Genomic DNA, 25,065 nt, shown 5'->3' with positions numbered 1-25,065 from the left:
CCCTGCCATGCACTAACAAGCCATTAGGCCCTCCCTGCCATGCACTAACAAGCCATAAGGCCCTCCCTGCCATGCACTAACAAGCCATAAGACTCTCCCTGCCATGCACTAACAAGCCATTATGCCCTCCCTGTCATGCACTAAGGCCCCAGTCACACCGAAACAAGCCAGTTTGGGCTTGTTATCGCTGGCGCTCAGCTGGCTTGCGTGGTCCCTGTGACGCGGTCAAACCAGACCTTGAGTGCAAAGCTTGAATGGCTTGTTTTTCTTACCCGCTAAATTTTGAATAAAAAAACACCCCAATGTTTTCAAGAAACCGGAAAGCAGAACGTTCGCGATCTAAAACTGTACTTGTTCTAGTGTTCAGTTTTGATGAAGAAGCAAAGGAAGCCCGGATTCTGAATTGCGACGTCGTTCTCTTTTTATTTGTTCGGTGTGCATGGACGTGATGGTTCGGGTGGTGTTTCCTGATGTCGAGCTTTCTGCCCCGCCGGTTGCCGTCTTTCAACTCAGTTGCAATCCACTCTCTTCTTCGTAACCGTCTTTCTTCATGAAGTCGGCCGTGAGTGTGGTGCCTTGTCTTGGTCTCAAACCACAGGTCCCACAATCTCCGCAGCGGTCTAGAGGCACAGCGGCAGAAATCCATGGTCGTCGGCCAAAATGCAAATCAAACTGAATACAGTGTAGTTGGATAGACAGACTCACGGTCAAAACAAAAGGCACAGGGATAGCACGGTTCCCCGGACACAAGAAAGAACATCAATACATAAAGAAAGAACATCAATATCAGTTCATCATGTCAACTAGCTACGTGGTGTGCTCCAAGCGCACTCAAATTATTTTTTGAATTTCGGATTTCAGCCGCTTCTACAAGCTGCGGCTGCAACAAGTCGAAAAAACCCGGCTGAGATTCAGCCACGGCTGAAAATCGCTTGTACGACATTTTTCAGGCATTGCCATGGTAATAGTGACGTAAACAAGCGCTTTTTCGGCTGAACGGCTGAATCGAGGTCGGTGTGACCGCGGCCTAACAAGCCATTAGGCCCTCCCTGCCATGCACTGGCATTAGGCCCTCCCTGCAATGCTGTAGCAAGCCATTAGGCCCTCCTTGCCATGCCCTAAAAAGCCATTAGGCCCTCCCTGCCATGCACTAACCTAAACTTAGTGCGTGTGGAACGTGCATTATAACCAACTCAACCACGAGGGTCAAGTAAACACCTGGTGTGAGAGCCGAAATGTGCAGTGCACAATGCAGGGTCAAGGTAACAATGGACATTTCCCGTACACTGGATATGTTTCTATACTAGTTACGCGCATTTTAATATTCAGAACGGCTACGGAGCCTCACTCCAGATTTATGAAAATGCAATATTTTAATTGAAAAGAACCCAAAGCTAATAAAATGTGTGTCAAAAACATGATGAAAACAAAGCAAAACAAAACAAGCAAAAGGTTCTCTATGTATGCAATACTTTAAAACACTGCAGGAACGAAAGGCAGGCGCAAAAGGGAGGCAGGCGCAAAAGGGAGGCAGGCGCAAAAGGGAGGCAGGCGCAAAAGGGAGGCAGGCGCAAAAGGGAGGCAGGCGCAAAAGGGAGGCAGGCGCAAAAGGGAGGCAGGCGCAAAAGGATAAATGATATTCCAAGTACACCGCTTGGCAAGTGAAACGTTAGATTGTAGAGTTTTGACCAAAAAATCTACATAATAACAAGTCAATACATGACGGTGTAGGTGCATTTCATGAGCAACGTTTACAAAATGGCGAGGAGCAGGCGTCATAAAAATACTTGTAGATTCCAAATTACTATTGAGCGCATTGGACAGCGAAAGGAAAAGTAGGTGAGCACTACAAATCTACTTGGAAAATGTCCTTTTGACATGTTATGATGCAGAACTGGGTTATTGAAATACATGCGCTAGTTACTACACAGTTCTTCAACGTGAAGAGTGGCTACCAGTCGGTTAACACTATTGTAACTGTACCCATCATACATGTAATAGCTACTAGAGTACCGGGTGAATTTTGTGGATAACTTGAGTGGACCAGCAGTGTTGATATTACATATGCCACTGATAGAACCAGGAGTCACAGTGCGATCAGCACCACTGGACGCATAGCCGGTTACACCACTTCTAATAGGACCAGGATCTTGACACTCCGCGTTGTTGATGAGAATAGAGATAGTGAATGAATTCCAGGTGCTAGTACGCTGAGAACCGAATGCTGACGTGTAGGTTACCCGCAACACAGTGTCACTGCGTGTCTTGTTGTACATCACATTCCATGATGGTAAAGAGGAGCTTCCTGTAGTTTGTCTGAACGACTTCCACGCCACTACACCACACTGTACAAGTGAACACATTGATACACAGTCCAATACTTGATCATCAATAACTGTAGTGACACACATATAGCAGACAATCTCGTAGTCATGTGGCCTGGTTAGCCTGCTTATGTAATCCAATACTATCCAGAAATAATACCCCACAATATGTTAATATTACTTCTTGTGAAAATGAAGGAAGTAACGTTCTGGGCATTGCAAAAATATACTATGTACATAGTGGACTGGATCGATATTAGTGCGAGTGTTTACCTTTGTCTATGCCGATGCATTGATCATTTCTGTCTGACTTAGTGACCCTAGGATATACTGCCCACGTTCTCGGTGCGGCGATGGTAAAATAAGTGCATGTGATTTATCAACCTTGTGATTAATAATAGAACATTGACCTGGAATTGATTTCTGTTTAGATGGAAAAGGCCTAGGAAAAGGCTTCGGCAGTCGGTCTATATTACCTCTGTCGACCTCGTCTAAATCATACTCTTAGTTGCATAACCAGCTCGGTTCACAAAATGCCCGACTTTATTCAAAGATTGACCTTGCTTGCTTCAAAGGCATACCAACTCAGTTCACATGGGTCTCGCAAAGATTGAAAAACGGAGCGTTAAGTGTTGCTCACACTATAATATTTAGGACAGCACCATGGAATATAATTTCTTCCTGCTGCAGATAGAAAATAATCCTTGATAAACCCCTCATACCCATTGCATAATCCATTCCTTTTGTTGCGAAACTCGATTCAACTATTTCACCTGCAAGGACGTTGAGTTTCTCGCACTCGGACATGATGTTTTCCAATGACTTTTAGTTTCTTAAAAGGTGTTCAGCGAATTGGATGCACCTTTGCTAATATGCGTGGTGTGGGTCTTTCTTTCTTCAATTTCCTTCCTTTTTCTGTACTGCAAATTTAACCTTGTCTGCTTCCAACTATGTGCACCCACATCGGCATCAGTTACTTCATTCGCATTCCTTCCTTTTTCTCGCACACTCCTCTTTACTTCTTGTTTTGAGTTGTGGGTCGATTTGGTTTATGCTTAACCAGGCCAGGTGATTCTTGCACTATGCTTGTCGTGTTTATCTCAGTTAGAGCACTCCGATTTCTATGCCTTGAACCAATTTGTAACTGCCTTTGTTTTTCATTAGATTTCTTTGCGATCGATTCGGCTAAGAAAATCTGAGCTCCGCTGAGATCAAAAAAGATCGAAACGCTTTGTCAAACGGAGATTGAAGGTGATGCTCCCTCGTCTCAGGCTTAGTTGAGCAGTTTTCCCGTTAGTCTCAAAGTTTTGTTCCTTGCATAAGGCTCCATATGTTTATAGCAGTTGTAGCACCCGGACATTCATGCCTTTAGCACGTTTAAGGATCGTTTTGGCCAATAACTCTGAGCTCAGCTGACGGGTTCCAACAAAGTCGAAACAGCTAGCTCTCTTGAGATAGAGTATTATGCTCCCCACCCTGCCTTGGTGTACCATTATTTCTGGTTAGCGCCAATTTCATATACCATCGTGCAAAGCTTTCTGGATTTACTATAGTTAGATCACTCAATCTTTACTGAGGCTTTCCTCTGGTTTAAAAATTCTTGTTGTTTATTAGAATTCATTGCGATTAGTTTGGCCAGCAGCTCTGAACTTTCCTGATGTACACTCTTGGTATGTTGGTAACAGCAGGCATCCAAGATGAAGCTACAGGTACCCTACAATGTGGATCAGAAGCGCTTCTCTGGATTTGTGCGTCATCACAGGCTACTGAACAGGGAGGCTTCTACTGTAGATGTGTGCATTATACCATGAGCATGAGGGGCATACATCGAATGATGGTGAATATTCTCATGAGTGCGATAGCATGAGGGAAATATAAGGGACATGTTATACACGGGGCACGAATGGTATAATCCACTTATCCTCTCTTAACATCCCAAATATAGAGCGTAACAAACACTAAAGCTGCCTTACTGGGTACTGTAGAACTGGTAAATTTAGCGACGTCAAAACCCTAGCGAATTTAGCGATCTACTCATTTTCGCTAAAGTTTCAAGTCGCTAATCCGTTGAGACATAGTCGTGCACTGGTGATCCGTGAGTAAAATCGCTGCAAATCGCTGAAATAAAACGTCGCTAACCGGTTGACAATGGGAAAACGCTAAAATTACCCGTTCTACAGTATTTACTTTTGGCGTGAACGTATGTGAACCGCTCGGGTATGTATTCAAACCAAACGAACCCATTGAGGTACATCGCTGATCAGATCTACTCCACTCAAAAGCCTATGACTTGCGTCTCATTCATGAAATTACTAAGCAAGAGCAAATGTACTAGCTTGGCTCCTAGAAGCGTAGAAACTTACGTTGCTTTCTGTCACTAACAGCCGTCCTTTTGTACGATTAAGGTCAGCTGAGATCATGTCGGTCTTTGCTGTGAGAACCTTGGTTTTTGCAGTAATAACTTTGGTCTGTGCCGAAAGCAGGGTTTCCGTATGCCGCACTCTGCGTGCCATCTCCGAAATCTGCACGTGGTACGTTGTGAACACGCTGCTCATGGCTCTCATCTCTCTCAGCAGTTGATCAACCTTCTTGTCACGCGTACCCAGCTTCTTCTCAAGACTCTCTACATTCTGCTTCAGTTGCTTCACCTCCCTGCATAGAGGAGAGTTCGAATCGATGGCGCAGCTGTCCTCTGTCACAATATGCCACAGGAAATAGAGAAAATACCGAAATCAGTTTCCCATCATATACTGGTAATCGCTTCTCTGAATGTAAATGTTACTGCCAAGTCCCGCTGAAGCATAATGGCATTCTGAAGTGCCGCTTTCGCAATAGTGGTCGATATGAACTTTTCCTGGCCTTCGTCTGTGACCTCCCTGTTATCAACACTGGCGTGTCTCTGTTTGCAGACGACACATGTATGCTGCGCAGTAATCCCTCTGTTTCCCGTCTTATATTGGACCTCCAAGCGGGTATCACGGATATCACCTCATGGATGGCATTGTGGAAGCTATAGTCCGTTTCAAAAAGATTAGCAATCAGGTTTTATTATGAAGATGAGGGAAATTTAGACATAGAATGGCTTGTTAGGGCACGCAAAATTGTTCTGTGAAGGTTTCGGAACAATTGGACCAGACGTTAAGGAGTTACAATTTCGGCCAGGTTTCTGGCCTTTTCCCATGGTTTACAATTTGCCCTGGCAGCCAGTATCGATTTTTGTATCAAAACCCACGATTTATCCTTTCCTTTTTGGCCTTGTGGTAATGAATGCTGTCTGCTGACCGTGAAGTTGTGAGTTCAAATCCCAACCTATCCTCAAGTCAAACTTTTTTTCATTGTTTTGGTGATCAAGCTGGTCCAAGACAAAGAAAATGGCTGCACCAAACAACTTGTTGCTGGAGCTCGCGCTTCCTGCCGAACTGACTTACACTTTACTGGCTCACGCCATGTGAACACACCCACAACACTGAAATGGTGTGAGTGAATATAAAAAGTCACGGCATCGCGCTGTAGCGTTTTGAGATTTATTTTACTATTTCAAGATCGCCAATTTATTTGAATTTAGCAGTCAACGCCGTCTTCTATCAGCGTTCACAGGCGTCTGCTTTTCTCAAAATGTCGTCGAAGTCACACGGATAGCTTTGCCAAGTCATGGCCTTGGGAATGAGTCCGTGCCGATGTCGTTCTCGTCACACGGTGAGTAAATTGCATCGCAGCTCAAAGAAACTATTTGGTCACAAAACGAATTGGGACCAATGCCGCTCGTCAACATTTACAACACTTTCGTCTCGACATGTCCTCTCTGACTCCATTATCGACACGAGGAAGAACTCGTTTGTTGTAAACCAGACGTACATGACTGTATCAACGTGAGTGAGTTGCCATTTTCACTGCTTTCACGCGGAATATTTCTTCGAGTTCACAGTGAGGTTTTCCAGGCATGGCTCGATTGCTCATACGGTAAGACGGCAAACTCCGCGGGCGATCGCCAGGATTGCTACTCTTTTTGAAACGGACTGTAAAACCTAACGTCGGGAAGACCAAGGTAATGATCATTCCCCCTTTGTCTACTACCCTCTCCCTCGCCTAGTATTCCATTTCTCCACCACTCCCATAGAATATGTAGATCATCACAGGCATCTTGAGTTCATTTTTGACACCAATCTCTCATGGAGACAAATGGCCTTCCTACTTTAAAAGCATTCAAGAACGTCTTGCTTTACGGGTAGACCACACTTTTAGTCCCTATTTGCTTCATTCTTCTTTCCTTTTCTTATTGACTTCCTACTCTTTTCCTTGTTAGCCGTGGTTGGCTATAAAAACTCTGCAATCGCCACGCAAAGTGGTCACTGGCTACCCCAGGCATGTATTGCTTGGAATAAAATAAAATAAAATAAATGAAGCCATGTCATTCTAGCACTATGAGGCTGGGAAGAGTTCTTCTTTGAAGGCTATAAATACTCCTCAGCAGAGTTCACGACGGCCCATCTACACAGCTTCACTAGTGGACAGGCAGCCCCGAGTCAATACTGGTCTGTTCTGTCCCATCAACATCTGTGTTCCAGTCGTATCTTCGCCCTCCCTCTCACACTGGCTCTCATCTTTTAAGTTTCTCGGGAACATCTGGAGATACAATGCAGGTCAGGTGCATGCCTGGGACAGTTTCGATCACTGCTATTTGCCGTTAGTAATGTTAATGGGACTATGTTCAGATTAATGTGGCTCGAACATATTGGGGCACTGCTTTGGTCCGTGAGTAATGCGGCTATGTTCTTATGAATGTGCCTCAAAGGTTCTGCATGACTGGGACAGTTTGATCACTGCAATGCCCCCTTAGTAATAGGACTATGTCGAGATGAATGCGCCTCAAACATTGTTCATAACTGGGACAGTTTTGATCACTGCTTTGTTCCGCTGGTAATGTGACTATGTTAAGAAGAATGTGCCTGGAACGTTGTGAATGGGAATAGAGAATGTACTAGCACTCACCTTCGCAGCGCTGTCCGTCACCCGTATAGCCACGGTCACACACGCAGCGATAGGACCCCAGGGTATTGCTACAGTTTGCGTGGTCGCCGCAGATCCGCTCCTCTGATCCCACGTTGCACTCATCCACGTCTGGGAGAAGAGAACGGCAAAGCCAGATGTGTGCAGGCATGAAAAGAAGCTTGAAAGCTTGATGGGGGCTGGGGCAGTGTGCGCTGGTGCTTAATGCGTGCAACAGAAGTCGAGAAAGAGTTGCAAAGTAAGTCAATAACAGCATTCGGTCATGGCCCTTGAAAAGGCCAGGCCTCTAACTGCATTATCCAGAAGCACACGAGCACTTTTGAAGAAGTGATATCCTGGACACTTTTTTGATTGTACCCATTCAGCGGAGGTGACACTCCAGTTGAACATAGTTTTATTGTTCTAAATTTAGCTTATCCAGTGAACTGGAAGACATGATTGACTCAAGATGTTCAGGATATCAACAATAGAGCCGTACTCTGGGGGAGGGAGGGGGGGGGGGGTGCGCCCCCAAGCCACACTGACAGCAAGCCGCCAATTGAGTACGTCATGATGCATTTCACCTCCCGCAACATGTGCTCTGGTTAACCAACAGCGGCCTAAAGAGCTCTATTGCTTACCCTGGCATGCGCGGCCATTCCCAGTGAATCCAGGACGGCATTCGCACACATACGATCCCATGATGTTGTAGCAGAGAGCATACGTCGAGTTTGCACACGTGTTCAGCGCGTCCACTGCACACTCGTTAAGATCTTCCCAACCGCCGCGAAAGGAAGTAAACGAAAAACAAGAAAATCACTCAGAATTCGACACAAGTAATGTCATGGAAGCAGTGCCATTTTTGAGGATGCAGGCCTATGCTAGATAGAGGTAGCAATACGATGACATTGCGATTCAAATCACTATCCAGTCGAAAGGATCCTCCAGTACAATAACAAAAATGAGAATATGGACTTCGACAATGGCTAGGGATTTCTTGGTCCAACGGTAGAGGTTACAGTGGTTATATTTGGGGCAGAGAAACTCTGAGAGAAGTCATCATGCCGTAAGTGATATTAACCCTAGACCCCATCTCACCTTCGCAGCTGTGCCCATCTCCACTGTACCCAATGTCACAGGTACACGTGTAGTAACCTACTGAGTTAGAGCAGTTGGCGTGTTGATCGCATGGTTCTGATTCCACTGTACACTCATCCACATCTGGCATTGGACAGCCGATGTGACACAAGAAAAAGGACATTCATGCTCAGACACCTCGTTCAATGAAACATATTCTTCTCTCCCATACAGTATGGTGCAGGCTGTGACGGCGTATTAGGGCTTTTGACGCAAGGTATGAGGCTCTTGATATACAAAATTTACCCCGCCGATGATGAGATTTAAGAATTTTGGAGAGATATAGGGTGATGGCCAGCGTGATTAAAGCATTGACAATGGACTGATAGCTGAGATTACAATTTTTGAGCAGTGGATAGGGACGGTTGTGGCTCGTACTTCTGTGGGTTTTCAGTGGATGCAAGAATGTTCACTCTCATGCATGTTGGTCATTGAAACCGCATTCAAATGCTTCAGAAAGAGTGCTCCAACAATGGAACAGGTACGACATGAGAGAGAAGCACTCAGCACAGATGGGGATATAAATCAAAGTATTCTGGAACAGGCGCCGGCCGATCTCGGACTAGCTCAAATTGCTGAGAGTAATCCAGCACAGACATTTTCTTTTCTTGATTTTCATCTCTTTCCCTTCTAAAACACGTGCACACTTTTGCTTTACCCATTTCCAAGTTTTTTCAAAATTTTAACACGTCAATAATTTAAAAATGAATTCCTACCTTTGCAAACTTGTCCGTTGCCATAGTAACCCAGACGACAAGAACAGAGGAAGGAGCCAAATGTGTTGTTACAGGTGGCAGTGGATGGCTCGCCGCAGTTGTTCATCGATGTAACCTTGCACTCGTCAATATCTGAACGATGAATACCAGGATCGGAACAAACACATGCATCACACATCCACACACACAAAAAACACATTTCTCTACATCACCCTGACGCAAAGCAGTTTAAATTAGTGTAGGTTCTTTTTTGGCCAGACAAGACCACACTAGAGCACACCACCATGAATCGACGGACAAAATTAAGATATTATAGAATTATTTGCAATTTAATGATTTTTGCGCCCACGGAAAAAATGTTAACACAAAAGGCGCATGCTCTTTTCCCAACAAACTCTCACGCGCTCATTGTTCTCCGAAGTCCACTGTTCCTGATTTCAGTTCTTGCTGTGTCCGCATTGTCAGTGGATTTCTTTCTCAACCTCGATTTCAAGGTTTACAATAGCGCACGGAGATGCCCCGTGCACGTAAGCAGTCAGCTCCCGGGTCCAGGCGATCCAGTCGCAGGCGCGCCTCTTCGTCCCCATATGCCGACACTCCAAATCGAGCCCCTGCGGCCGATCGTTCCAGCAATGCCCATGTGGAGCAGGACGATATCCCGTCCGCCGTTTCGCTGCCGGCCAGCTTATTCACAACTGGCCTAAATCCATGTTCCGTTAAGGCGGCCGTGTCGACGGCCCTGCACCCCCTGCTGGCTCGAGTTGAGCGCCTGGAGGAACGAATTTCAGCTCGTCAGGATCCGGACGGCCATGATCAGGCGGCGGTTCACTCAATGGCAGATTTGGTCCGAACTGCGTCCAACACCGTCACCCATCACCCGAGGCAGGTCGACTCCTGCCGCATGGACATTTCCCTCGTGCAACCTGCGCTGCCTCCAATCGCAGCGCCCATGATGAACACTCGTAAGTCCAGCTGTATTGCTCCCACGGTCCGGTGTAAGTTGCTTGAAAAGATCAAACGCGGCGAACATATTGAGCTGGAGGATCTCCTCCCGGAGAATGTGGGCGCAGGGTCCGAGCCCCTGGAGCTCAGTACCGCCAACGGAGAGGGCCGGCGTGTGTCCCTCAATTTATGTGTGACTAAGAAGCGCTCAGCTCACCAGCAAGTGGTCAAAGACCGAAAATCCCATTCACTGCATCCATGTTTTCCTCTTTAGGAGCTGCATCTGCGCCTTGATCCTTGAAGGGTGGTGGCGTTCCCCACGGATGTGGAAAGTCCGGCTTCCAGCCGAGTCTCACGCGAACCGTGAATTTTTTATTTTATTTTAAAGAAGCGCTCCATTGTCGACTTCACTGCCTGGCTGGAAGCCTACACAATCTGCATGGCCTGCGCACTGAAATAAGTGCCATTCCGAGCACTGGAGCTGGCAACATACCAGCACACTATCTGTACTGCCAACCAGCAGTTTGCGACCCCAGCTGTACTGAGGTATGACCGTGCCTTCCGTGCAGCGGTGGCAACAACCTCAGCTCGTTGGGACGCAATCGACCAAAGCCTCTGGAGCCTGCACCTGATCCGGGCACCCTGACCATCATATCCGCGCTGCACCACGCACCACAGCCGTGACCGTTGCCCACAGTATTTGGCAGGGCCACATGCTCCAGCTGGCACCAACACCAGCCGTCCTAAGCAGCCATTTCTGGCCGGGGCGGGCAGCACCCGCCAGATCTGCCTCGACTTCAACCGTGGCCGCCCATGCCAACACCAGCTCTGTGAACGCTTGCACGTCGGCTCAACCTGCGGCGACCGAGGTCATCCCGCCGCCCGCTGCACATAACGACGGTTGCCGAGGACCCCGCCAGATGGACAAGCCCGTCGAATCGAAGTAGTCTCCCCACGCCTCTGTACATAGCCCGTCTAATGACTCTTTTGCCTCGTATATTCTGACTTTATCCTTAATGGCTTGCAACTCGGGTTCCCCACTGGCCACTCTGGTGCTTCTGTATCTATCATCTCCGGTAACCTCCCAACTGCCTTTGAGCATGCTCCGTTGGTACAACAACAAATTGCTCAGCGGGTTCGACGTGATGAATCGGCCGGTCCTTTCTCTGTCCACCCATTCCACCCATTTGTATGCTCTCCGCTCGGCGTAGTGCCCAGGAACAACGGGAAATTCCGCCTCGCCCTGATCGTATGTCTGTCAATGATGGAATAAACAAGGACTCGTTATCCCTACATTATGTCACAGTGGACGATGCCATTGAGCTTCTGCAACGTCACGGTACTGGTGCCTTGATGGCGAAGCTCGACATACGCAATGCATTTCGACTGGTCCCTGTCGCACCCACTGCATACCATTTGTTGGGTTTCCAGTGGCAGGGCCAATTCTTCTACGACAAAGTACTGCCATTCGGGCTGAGGTCTGCACCCTACTTGTTTAACTGCATTGCTGACGCACTTTGCCAGATAAGCTGTGAACTGTTCCAGGTTCCTCACCTCCTGCACCTTCTGGACGACTTCTGGCTCTGTGGCACTGCAAACTCAACGCTATGTGCGCAGTGTCTGAACGTAGTCCTCTCTGTATTCCGCTACCTGGGAGTTCCCATTGCCGACGAAAAGACAGTCGGCCCAACCTCCTGTCTCACCTTCCTGGGCATCGAATTGGACTCCGTCCAGAAAGTGGCTCGTCTATTTCAGGACAAGGTTGACGACATTCGCTCCAGACTATTGGCCTTTCGCCAACGCCAATCCTGCCGTCTACGGGAGCTTGAAAAGCTGTTGGGCAAGCTGAACTTTGCAAGCCGCGTCATCACACCGGGCTGTACATTCATGCGCCGACTGTATGATGCCACGCGCAACGTTTCCAAGCCCTACCACCGCATCCGCCTCTCTCCTGAATGTCATATGGACCTGCTTTGGTGGTTTCACCTACTTGATGGCTGGAATAGTAAGTCATTCTTCCTCGATCTCCAGGAGATGCTGGCCAGCGACATCCTGATATGGCCCAGTATCTGCAAAAATGGACCTTAGGGTGATTTTTCACAAAATGACTTCTTTCTGCTGTTGTCATCTATAGGTATCTAGTGATCACATGGCAAAGTATTAGACTGAGCAAAGCAATATTGATGACCCAGAAGCTTCTCAAACAAGCATAGGTACATATCAGGAAATACAACAATTTATCAGTGTTTTCCACATCGGAATACTATGTGTTACAGTGAATTAAATAAAAAAAATAGACAGTGTAATAAATCATCCATCCAGTTTTTGTTGTAAAACAACTCTTGGGCAACCTCTGGCATAGCTGCGTGGAAATCTGCTATTGTTGTCCCGATATTTAAGAAAGGACGCTCCCAAGCTGTTAATTACAGGCCCATCTCCCTCCTACCAACTATATCCAAGGTCTGTGAACGCATCTTCTATGAATCTCTCTACCACCATGTCACCCCTGCCCTCTCCTCTGCACAATCCGGCTTCTGTCGTGGCGACTCAACTACTCTGCACTTGACACGCTTAATCCAGGATATTTACGGACATCGTAACCTGAAGAAGCATGTAGGTCTTGTCTTTTTTGATCTATCAAAAGCGTTCGATACAGTCTGGCATCGGGGCTTACTTGCTAAGCTCGAGTCCATTTTTCTAGTACGTGGTACAGCTCTGCAGTGGCTGTCGTCATATTTGTCGTCCCGTCATCAAACTGTCCGTGTCTCTGCTTCCTTGTCCGATCCTTTACCTGTAGTGTCTGGTGTTCCACAGGGGTCCATACTGGGTCCACTCCTTTTCCTAACTTATGTGAACGATCTGCCCTCTCTAGTTCCAGACGTCAGCCTTTTTGCTGATGACACTGCACTGTTGTGCTCTGACAGCTCGCCACCCAACCTCGTTACCTCCATGCAGACCGGCATTAACTCCACCTTAGCATTGATGGAAGCTTGGAAGCTGAGGCCCAACATCGCGAAGACCGAAGCAATGTTCATCAGCCCATCGCCACCCACTCAGCCGTTGCACTTTCCAGGAGCCAATGCTAACGTTAAAATTGTTCATGAACATAAACACCTTGGTGTTATATTCGACAGCCATATGTCCTGGTCCCCACAGGTCCAGTCAGTATGCAAGCCAGCTAGCTCCTCCCTTGGCATGTTGCAACCTCACTGCCACCATTTAAATGACCATTGCCGAAAATTGTTCTTTACGTCGTATATTCTACCTATACTGTATAGCAGGAAATTTTCGGACGGAAATATTTTCGGACAAAGCTGAATTTCGACCTTTCGTAAGGATTTTATTTTCGTACAGTGCTGCATGCTAAATACACGTGTTCGCAAGTAGTACCCATGTATAGTGTACATAATTTCACATGAACAAATTTTAGTGCGGAATTAATTTTAGTACAAAAGAGGCCGTGTACGAAATCGTACGAAAAAAAATTCCGTCCGAAAATTTCCTGCTATACAGTATTTGATTACGGTGACACAGCGTGGTGCGGTCTGTCTCAGGCCCTTGTTCAAACTCTGGAAATACACCAGCGTCTGCTTCTAAAAATCCTGTTTCGCAAAGATCAAACATTCTCCTCCCAACGTCTCTACAGTTTAGCTTCAGTATCTCCCCTCTTAGAGCGACACCAGCAACATCTTTGCATCCTTGTACACATAATCTTATTAGACCTGGCTCCCAAACACTTTGCTAAGTATAACTGGTTTGTGTCCACCAGATCAACACGTCCTTCCTTCTCATTACCCCGTGCCAATACCTCCCTGTTTCTGAAATCTCCTATCTTCTCTGCGTACACTCTCTGGTCTTTCCTGCCAACTAGCCTTAAAGCATGCACAGGCATTAAGGAGTTCAAGCTTCAGCTTCTTCGTCCTAAATAATCTCACCATTTTCGTCATGCCTCGCCTTGCAGTACCCTCTTTGTTTCTCTCCTTATTATTCAGTTCGCCGTGGTTGGCTACCACCCGACTTTTCATATATGTTGGAGTCAGTAGAGCGTCCAGCCCCTATATGATATCCAACCCCTATATAGAGTCCATTGGTCCAAAATCCACTGTACAGAGTCCAAACTTGGAATCAACTGTGAGCTCAAAGTTTAGATGGACATCACTCCCTGTATAGAGTCCAGCCAATTGGCTTCACCCCTATATGGAGTCCATTGGTCCAAAATCAACTGTACGGAGTCCAAACTTTGAAATCAACTATAAAGATTAAAGAGTCTTTATGTGGACACCACTTCCTGTATAAAGTCCAGCCAATTAGGCATCCCCTATCGAGGTCGAAATTAGACATAGAATCTGCTGTAAGCAGTGAATATTAACCAGAAAACGGCCTCTCCCTTTAATCATCATTCACTTCTCAAGATAAAAAATATGTATTGAGGCGCCACTGCAGCCACTTCATTACATGAAAAACCCTACAAACACCATCCTCAAATCAAGTGGTCTCTTCGCAGACGCTGCAAATTACAATATCTCAATCATGTAGTGTTGCCAAATTATTGTGCACGCACACACACATGCACCCACCCACACAACGCCAAGAAAATACCTAGAAAAAAAACAAGAATCGAAAGAGAATAATGGAGAGCCCAGGATTAATTATTTGTTTTCAAATTATTGCACACACACACACACACACACACACACACACACACACACACACACACACACACAAACTTATACAACGCCAAGAAAACACCAAGAAAAGAGTAGAGACACAATACACACGCAACTCCAACAGCCATGCAAACGTCAACCCATTTACACGTAAAGTCAAGAGGGATAACAAATAATTATACGAAACGAATGCATACGGGGACGGGTACACGCACGTTTACATACACGTAGTAGTGTAAGAGAGTAACATAGTGCAGTGGTCAGCATAATACTGGCACATGCTGAGAGTGCAATAGCAAGCTTCACCATTGCCCATGACCATGCAAATGTTCAGCAGCACTCAGTTCCGCAAGCTTCTGAAGATCAGCACACCTGCAACAAATAGATAGCACAAGGATACGCTTATTACCGTTATGATGCATGGGAGCACACAACTACCAAGTTCTCAACGAATGTGATGCTCAATGAAAATCAATCCACTCAAAGACCTGTGAACAGGTGACGGTGGGGACAATAATCTATTAGTAATACGAGGAATAAGATCGTTTGTGCACACTCAAGACGCACAGACACACCAACATACATGTAGTGTACACAGTGTTTCACTTCACTGCAACTAAATTGAAATGAGATGATTTGAACAATCTGTACAGCGTTGCCGTCAGTCAGTCTTCCCCAAGATGGAAATGCAATGATTTGTTGTCACGAGGCAGTTTCACTGACACAATGTCATGTTCGTGACATCAAAACGGTTACTTCAGGGAATACGAGTATTAGCTTGAGAAGCTTGTTCTTGTCATTGGCATACAAGCAATCCTCCTACTACTACTAGTACATGTACACTGGCACTGCGTTTGTGGATCCCATTGTATTTGACATCATACTAGAGGAAGAGTGCCGTGGAGTTTCACATAATTCTCACAGGGATAAAAATACATTTCTCATGAAATAATAATAATTATAATAATTGATGATATCTAGACGATCGTATACGATTCATACAAAGTCCTTGCAGTCCTTGAGGACTATAACGAAGTGGTTGATTACTTTTAGGGCATTTATTCAAGCAACATCAAACAAACGCGATACGCTCCTTGAAAATAGAAAAAAATTCAAGCATAACGACAGAACAGCAGACCAATCGAAACGAGTAAAAGCTTCCTTACCTCAGTCATCGTCCTGCCATGTAGTTGGACAGCCTTTTGACACGGTGGTACAGGCAGCTCTTGTCCAGTCAAACAGGGGAGGGGTATCCTTGTGGCGTCGAACGAACGAGAGTGTCAGTGTATCTGACTCGTCAGATTGGAACTATGCTGAACTTTTCTCTTTCTCCGCTTTCTGCTTTCATCCCTCGCTCTGATGAAACCGTTCAAACGTCTTACTGGCAGCAATGGCCAGCCAAACATGGGATCCTTGTGGCGTCGAACGAAAGAGAGTGTCAGTGTACCTGACTGGTCAGATTTGAACTGTGCTGAACTTTTCTCGTTCTGCAATTTCTGCTTTCATCCCGCGCACTGATGAAACGTCTTCAGAGAACCACAAGACGCTTTCCAGATTTGATTTTGAACGTCTTCTTATCCTCCGTGGTTACCTCGAGACAGATTACTGTCAGCAACTGCACAGCAGAACTGGCAGCCATGGCTGAAGTGAAGAAAGGAATGCGCTGCCACGAGGCAAGCAAAACTGAAAATGTGTTTGTTCTCTTTCGGGTACAACACACAGGACGGCGTGACTGGATAAACTGGACTCCTGGACTGTGAATAGGGGACCTGTAGAAAAAGTGTACTCCTTATAGGGGATTGCGCGGCAGGATGAAGCTGATCAAAACTGAGTGGACTCCTGGACTCTGTATAGTGGATGTTGGACCAATGGACTCTATATAGGGTGCTGGACATCATATAGTGCATGGACTCTATACTGAGTCCTACATATATATTGGCAGTCTTCTGACGAGCCAGGAGATGTTGAATTAATAAATAAATAAAATAAATAAAGAGCATGGATGGCCTTGATCCTCATCACTGCATACCAATGAAAACTGCTTTAACGCCATCCCAAGTCTGCTGAAAATCCACAGAAGTGCAGAACAGGAGGGAGGGTGGCTACAACTACACCTGGAGTCCCAGTCTGTGCATCCCACAGGGAATACGACACAGGCACAACATTCTAACACCCCACACTTCATCTCATACACGATTTAGAGGTGGTCCATCACTGCTGCACCTCTGTGAAATTTGAGCTCTGTGGGAACTGGCTGCATGCGCGTCAGTGCGCCATGATTCCAGCACTGAGCGCAGAGAGTTCGTAGCTCATCAATCAATGTTCAGCTCTTGCCCCATCCAAGGCAAGGGGTTTGGTGTTCACCACGGACTCCAGTGTGGGAGCCTGGGAAATTGATTCAGATCATGTCACTAGCGGCAGCGCTCTTTCGTCCTGATTCGAGTTGATCCAGGGCGTTTCAGTTCGTTTACCTCTGTTGCCGTCGCCTCACTAGTTTCTCTTCGTTGAGTATTTCTCCTGAGCGGAGCTGTACTAAGTTCAGAAGGGCCCTACAAGAATTTTCAGATGTCAGAAAGTACTTTTGCCAGCAGAGAGCTCTTTTGGCGGAGCGCCTAAATCGAGTTGAAATTATTGTCGCTAAATAGGAATTGCGCGTCGACAAAAATATCTTCTGGAAACTGTCGTCGTTCTCTATCAGACGGGACGATTCCTGCCTAGGGCATCCAACGACTTCTGGCGGAGCCGGACGGCAGCTAGCTGGCCATCGTGAGCGAACTCTCCTGCTACTGGGACGATCAAAAGCATTCATTGTTGCGATGAACTAATTATTTTTTGTTTGATTGTGCAGAGCGCGAAGCAAGAGTTTTTTGCCGTTGCAGAAAATGACTTATTCTGAAAAAAATTATTTTCACCCGAGGGTCGATTCTCACTGATACTGGGCCATATAAACTGAAGCATCTGGCGCAATCGGGCATTGCGCAGCTCACGGCACGCATTGGTTCGATGACACCTGGTCCCCGCAACACACTCCACTCTGCATTACGTTCAAGGAGCTGTATCCCATCTGCATTGCATGTGCTACGTGCGGCCAGCAGTGGTGTCGCAAGCGTATCCGCTTCCATAACGACAACGAAGCTGTCGCCGCTGTTTTCAAGTCTAGCACCAGTCGCTGCCCTAATGTGATGTCACTCCTATGGCAGCTCTTCTTCACCAAGGGTAACTTTATGGTCACCGCCCGTCACATACCTAGAACTACCAACATCCTTGCTGACGCTCTCTCCAGGCAACTTTTCAAGCGATTCATTCGTGCCACCCTACCGCCGCTCACTTGCCCACTCCCGTGCGTGCTCTTCCGTTCATTCCTGGGGAGACTTGGGCCGTGCCTTGCACTGCAGTGTGACGGAAGTCCACATGCAAACTGCCATGAAAGCTGGCAGCACCGGTCCTGGGTAAGCGCTGATCAGACAGACTGAGCTCACTTATTGTGGGTCCCAGAGCATAACTGAATGTCACCAATGTACCGACTGTACACTCAGTAACTCAATATCACTCTACTATTGTCCACAATCTGTGGCATCCCCTCTACAGTTAACAGTGAATAGTAGGTTCTCTATTTGGGGAGTCAACCTTGCTTACCAGGCTCCTCATACGGCTCATTCAGCCTCTCACACTGAGACGGCTCACTCAGCCTCGGGGCACTCAGCCTCGGCTCACTCAGCCTCGTCTCACTCAGCCTTGGCTCACTCAACCTCGGCTCGCTCAGCCTCCCAATACGGCTCACTCACCCTCCGCAGCCCGGCCCTGCCCGGCTGCCTCCATATGGCTCACTCAGCCTCCGCAGCAGGGCCCTGCCCGGCTGCCATACACACACATTCACACAGCTCTAAGCTGTCACTCACTCAGAGCCTGGCAAAGCAATTGACAAACCCTCCTATTCCCCATACTGGTTGCTCGTTGTGTGAGTGCGGCATGCAGATGCTTGTTTTAATTGCTAATTATAGTGCCAAAAGCATTATGCAAGAATACTGAACAAAGTTCTTGTCTCGAATTAATCGATAGAAACTTTGCTATTCGGGTGCAGAATGTGATGACAATAGATGAAAAAGAGTCTAGATGTGACTCCATGGCAAAGAGGAATATTCACCGACCTCAATTTGTCTTGCAATGGCTTGAGATATGGAACAAAGTCTTGGAATATGAGGTGGAATATATCACACTTCCAGCAAATGGGTTCCTTCAGTCTACCTAGTATAACCATGTCCCCTATGTTCCTATTCCAGTTCAGACTTCTTTCTCAAAGGCATCAACGAATAATAACAAAGAATTCACTGGGAGGATAGGCAGTGGACACACATCACTGGAGTTAGACAAGTGGGTATAAAATGAATTTGGTTTCGACAAGACATTGGGAACTCACCGTGTTCGCATTGCTCTCCACTCAAGCCCAGAGGGCAAGCGCACGTCGTGCTCTGCAGTGTACGATTGAACCGGCATGTTCCAGTCTGTCCACATGGCCAGTTCATGGCTTCCTCAACTTGAGCAACGGCTGGACAAGTGGAGTTCCGATCTAAAAGTGCACCAAAATATAGAAAAATGCACACAGTACGTGTAGATTGGTGTGGGGGGGGGGGGGGATAAGAAGCGAGTATTGTGGCTGCATATTGATCTTGTAAGGTAGCATTGTAGCAGTCGGGGAGGTCAAAGAATGGAAACAGATAACCACATGCTCGTCTGGATATCAGGAGATCATGGGAAAACAATTTATTTGGAAAGGCGGCAAGGTGGCAGCAGTTTAAGGATTGCAATAAACAGAACCAGCTAAAGCGTCGTTTCACAAAGGCTTTATGTGGTTTTATTGAGATGACATGAATAAATTCTAGAGAAAGTGTTCCTGAAAACTCAATAAAACAGTCGTGAAATAACGCTTCAGCTGGTTCTGTTTGCTGCAATCCTAAAACACGTTGTATTCATGAGTCAGGCTGTGTTTACATGAGGAATGTCAACCCGGGTCGAGTTCAGCCCGGGTTGAAAGTCTGTACGATAGACAAAATAGGTGAGCGTTCATATGAAGGCAGTTGACCCGGGTCAAATACTGATATGCCGCCAAAAGTCCACTTCTACAGTCCTGTATGGTTACTGTAGAACGGGTAATTTTAGCTACGTAAAAACACTAGCGAATTTAGTGATCGACTCATTTTCGCTAAAGTTTCAAGTCACTAATCTGTTGAGACATACATGTAGTAGTGCACTGGTGATCCGTGAGTAAAATCGCTGCAAATCGCTAAAATAAAATAAAACGTCGCTAACTGGTTGACAATGGGAAAACGCTAAAATAAATAGTCGCTAAAATTACACGTTCTACAGTACGTGAATACTTCCGCGCGAAATTTGCATGTGAATAATCATGAATAAAATACTCAAAAATGTGCAGTGCTGTTCAAACCTGGCGCAAGATACGCAGAGAATTACGTTAGTACGATTTCTCGCGCGGGTTGATTTCAACCCGGTCAAAATTTCAACCTGGGTCAAGCGCAATGCGTTATGTAATCGCGCCATTCAGTTTGTGTACATGGCGGGTTGAAATCTGACCCGGGTCGAACTCAACTCGGGTTGAAACAACTCATGATACACATCCTTATACGCAGAGGCATCATTGTCTGATGATTGGTTCAGCCATGAAACTCTGAGTCACAACGGAATTTGCCCGAGGTTTTCATTGCGGGCCTTAGTGTATTTATGAGTTATAAAAACATTTTTATCTCTTGTCCAAGGCAAAATCCCACAAATAACAACTCATCTTTTGAAAACCTCGAGCCAAATAATTATATAGGGTGTACATTGCGTAGTTTATTGTTTTCGTACTGTCTCTCCTACTCCCGTCTATGTCATTTTATGCGCGTGCTGGATGTGAATAAATGAGTCCTTAATCCATATCGAGTCCTGCAATAGACTCCTGTATGGCCTGCAGGCCCGACGCAACACATTGCACATCAACATCTTGGTGAACGCAAGTGGATGGTAACTGTTAACTTGGGGTAAAAGTACTAACATTTTCTGCTTGTAAAATTCACGATTAGCGTGACAGTTAGCCAATGGCCGGGTTTTCTGTATCAGTAGGAACACCGCCGCTGCATATGGATCAAGGCGCAGATGCAGCTCCTAAAGCTCCACTTTCATGCTCACACTACAGCTAAATAAACTTGCTATCATAACTTACCAACACAATCCTTGAGTTTGCTTGCCAGCTCGTCGTTGAATCCCAACAGCAGACTGAGAACGAAGTGACTGAAACGCGATATCATGCGCTCGTCCAGGCCTACTTCTACGATGGGAGACGATTTGGACAGGCGCTGCGCTTCTTTCTGCCCGGCACCCGCCAGCAGCAGCCACTGCGCGAGGCAACTGCCACCAACAGTCGTGTTTTGTACACTGCCTGCATCCGCTGATCACACAGTCAATCAAAGGAAAATAGAAATCAGATGGTAAGTCTATTATAAATCCTCGATCAAGGATTCTTGAAGACAAATGTTACGAGTTATTAGATGTCCTTAGCTACAAAAACGCTAACGTAAACGCAAACCTTACCGTGGTTCGGATCGTTCAAGCTAACTTTTCCCTTGGCACAATGTACCCTTATAGTTGAGACGAAGTAGTCGTGACAACCATGGAGATATGCATTTTCGTGGAACCAATGCGGGAGATTCAAATTTTGAACCTGGGATTAGTTTGCTGTCGTTCCGAACGAATACCTTGGCGATGTCTTTCACACTGCAATTGCAAAGGCACCAAGGAGGTGGGCACCAAGGACCTGGGCACAGTGAAACTCATTTTCGCTGCGCCCAGGTCCTTGGAAAAACTTTCCTAAACGCAGCACCGACGCGACTGCAAGGGTTCTCCAGCTCCAGCACGTCTGGAAGAGGCCGATGAATTTCTTCGTCAGGAGTGCCGCGGAACCGATCCTTTGTTTCCCAGATGGAATAGAGGGTGAAAGGCACCAAGCAGAGGACGCAGACATTGTCAACTGTAAGGCAAAACTCGCCAAAAAAGCTAAAAGTCACAAAAGGACGCAATCTCGACTCTGATCTTGATCTGCACGTGCTTTTGATCTCCCGCCAGTTACAAAGCAATTCGAGTTTTTGCATTTTTTGTAGAATGACGATATCGAACGTCGGCCCGTTATTTTGAGCCCTGTAACGTTTTTCCGTTACCGAATGACGTCTTTTGTCAGGGCTGGGAGTGAGTACCGTGAAAGTTAGCGTTATCGTACTTTGCTACGGATGTCTATTACTTACAGTCAAGGGTCCACCGGGACCAGATCATAAGGATAGGCAGCTCAGAGACATCTAACCACGTGATGTGTAAAGCTCGGGATGCCTCTACTGTAGCTCCAACACATATGTAGGAAGCGATAAACAACAAAATCTCCTTGGTTGGCGGCTCCCGAGTGTCGGGGCGGCTTCGAAGTGTTACTTGGATGTCTCCGTAGTCTCACACATTTATACACCAGTGTACTAGTACTCGAAAACGGTCTCTTGGCTACAAAATCTTCCAAAAATAATAAAAGCCCGTAGTCTGTTCTACTTTTGTGACTGGGTGTCGCATAATCTGACTGTAGAATTGTTTCGTTAAATTGCATGGTGCATCGTCCGTCCAAACTAGTAACCTACTATCCCCCACGTATCCATAAACGAGAAAATGGAGCCAATCTGGAGTAAAAGCTCTAATCACATCACTATACAAAATAATCTTACGTGTGGAGATAAAAGTTTAATAATAGCTATGGAAAGTATGAATGCCACAGACATCACAATGCAACATGACAATTTGTTCTTTAGTTCCGTATTTCCACATAATATTATGATCGGAGCTTACAAAATTAATAGATTCTGGAGACACACAATTTTAAATCTTGAATAAATTGTCATGTTGCGTGGTGATGTCTGCGGCATTCGTACTTTGCATAGTTATAACATTAGTATAATTCTGATTCAGTGAGAGCGCTGAATTGATGTTGGAAGCAAAGGTTCTTTGCGTTCCTATAAATAAATAATGCTGGTAGGATTCGCCATGTAACGGTCAAGGCCTGAATACAATTTTGAATTTTGTATTTGTATTTGTATGGCCACTAAAGTCACCAGCGACTCCAGGAGGCCATTCCAATGATTACGAGTACGAGTTGCAAGCGAATTCAGGAGGCGGCTCCGATGAGCACATTCACTTCATGAAATCCTTCAAATGTAAAACCTGAGATTTTCACCCGTTTGCACTGAAGGTTCCACTTTTTTGTTCCCTAGCAGTGTAGATGTTCTCTGCGTATCAACGTTCGGCGTGCATGTGCTCATACTTCAAAGTGCATATTGTTTGAGCTACTAACTAGAGGGGTTTCGATTCGCGTGATTTGCGCTTTTTTTCTTTTTTTCTCTACAAAATCTACATGTCTCCAGACACTGGGGTGAATAATAGAGTGTGGTGGTGGGGCCCATTAAGCTCCGCCGGCCTGAGGTCTCGGCTTCACAGCTCCATGCACGCTCTGACGTGAACGACTCTTTTTCGAGCTGAGGAGTAGTGACAAATAGCTTTCGTTTCACCGTTCTCATGAAGCACGTCGTTCCCCTGGAGACGCAATGAGAAGCGCGAAATATCAAAAAAGCAAGACCTGATTTTTGGAGAGCTCGGAGTTTGCACTTACGTGGCGCACATCTTCCTCCAACTAAATCTCCATTTCTCTAAATTTTGAGTTCCCTAGTCTTCAGATCAACCTCTGCCTTGGTCTTAGCCTGCACATAGTCCAGGAGCCCCTCAGCAATGTTGGGGCGTCCAGAGGTTTTCTTCGGTTTCTTATTAATGGCCGGTTGCTCGTTCTGTTCTTCATCGTCCACGGAGAGTGACAAGCCACCGGTTCAATCAGAGTCCGTACTTCTCCTTCTGCTCTTCTGCTGCGATTTACTTCGCAGCTCCATTGATGCAGCCACTAGGCGCAGATGCAGGAGACGCAGGCACAGGCGACTCTTGAATTGAATAGGAGATACTACAGACACCTCGATAGAGGGTAGATACCATGAAAACAAAAACAGATCTCCAAAAAGACAACTTCCTTGTCAAGCAGAAAGCCAACTGTAGTTCCTCTCTTTTTCTTCAGCCTCAAACTGGCTTCATTGTATCATATGCCGTTACACTCGAGCTCCTCCGGATTCCCACCAAAGAACTCAAAATCGCTGAAGCAAATTACTACCTATTTTGACAAAAATTACAGCCAATTCCCGCCTGATCGTAAGAGTAAACTCAGAACATACTCGCCTGGACGTCGAAGTCGGCCTCAGCGCCCGCCATGAACGTGCGTTTCGACGCCAAATTTTGGGCGGAATGCTGAACAACGTGAAACATAACCTCTCTACTGTACTTGTCAGTTGTCATCCAGAGCACAAGAGAAGCACGTCAAAATACCGTGGAGGAGAAATGAATGGACTCGCGGCCGTGGCACAAGTGACTGATCCCCCATTGCAGCATGCGTGTGGCGCTGTGCAGACGAGCGGCAGTGTCCTTGCAGTGTTTGCATAACTATGATGTTCACACTTACCCTGACTCCTGTTCGGCGCCTTCCCCGTGCTTTCTTCAGCACTGAGTCCCTGTGCATTCACTGCATTGTTACCGAGATTATTGACTAATACAAAGAGCAGCAGCAGCAAGAAGCCACTGGCTCCTCTGAACCCAACCATTACAACGCAATACTTCGGGACATAGACTGCCTTTCGTTATCATGCAAAAAAAATAGGGACTCGCAGTCTATAGTCGTTTTTAGCTGAAACTGGAGACGCTTAGCGCTTTATATATTGATAAGTTAGTTCTCGCTGCTTCGGTCCAGCATCGACAAAGCACGCTGAGTGGGTAAGTTTTACTGCGATGGTGTACCAACTGTGCCGCTTTGGCAGGCGTTTGACGTTTGGGCCGTTCACAATAAAATTATTACCGGCTACTGTGTTTACGCACGATCCTGATCTTATCGGCACGTAGGACGCCTGTCAACAGTGAGCTTGTCAGCATAGCACCCAAAGGACAAGGTCGTTACATGCAAAGCGCATTCATGTCACTGCAACGCACTGCTCTGAGGATCCAAGGGTTTCCCTTGCATCGTGTGGAGACAGAGATGAGCAGATGGTCATGACTAAGTGCATTATTTACAGTTGGCTACTGTCGGTTCCAGAACTCCTTGTTTACATCGACTGACATGTGTAAAACAAACCGCAGTACATCTGTAGCAAGACGGTATTAGCTGGAATATGACAACTTGGCAGG

General features: G+C 46.3%; 1 protein-coding gene across 1 annotated transcript; it reads right to left on the bottom strand.

The window, feature by feature from the left end:
* Positions 1 to 1,348: 1,348 nt before the first annotated feature.
* On the bottom strand, positions 1,349 to 24,583 carry LOC135825272 (uncharacterized). Its single transcript, XM_065338011.1, has 9 exons — positions 24,350 to 24,583; positions 20,990 to 21,214; positions 19,190 to 19,339; positions 9,164 to 9,295; positions 8,409 to 8,531; positions 7,952 to 8,083; positions 7,314 to 7,442; positions 4,688 to 5,016; positions 1,349 to 2,345 (listed from the first exon to the last, which is right to left on the bottom strand). The coding sequence occupies exons 1-9, from the start codon at positions 24,486 to 24,488 to the stop codon at positions 1,917 to 1,919; spliced, it is 1,788 nt and encodes a 595-aa protein (XP_065194083.1). The 5' UTR covers positions 24,489 to 24,583; the 3' UTR covers positions 1,349 to 1,916.
* Between the last annotated feature and the right edge of the window lie 482 nt (positions 24,584 to 25,065).

Source organism: Sycon ciliatum, chromosome 9, assembly GCF_964019385.1.
Source record: "Sycon ciliatum chromosome 9, ocSycCili1.1, whole genome shotgun sequence".
Lineage (NCBI taxonomy): Eukaryota > Metazoa > Porifera > Calcarea > Leucosolenida > Sycettidae > Sycon > Sycon ciliatum.
Note: the sequence above shows the minus strand (reverse complement) of the source record. Positions and strands in the feature narration are given on the sequence as shown.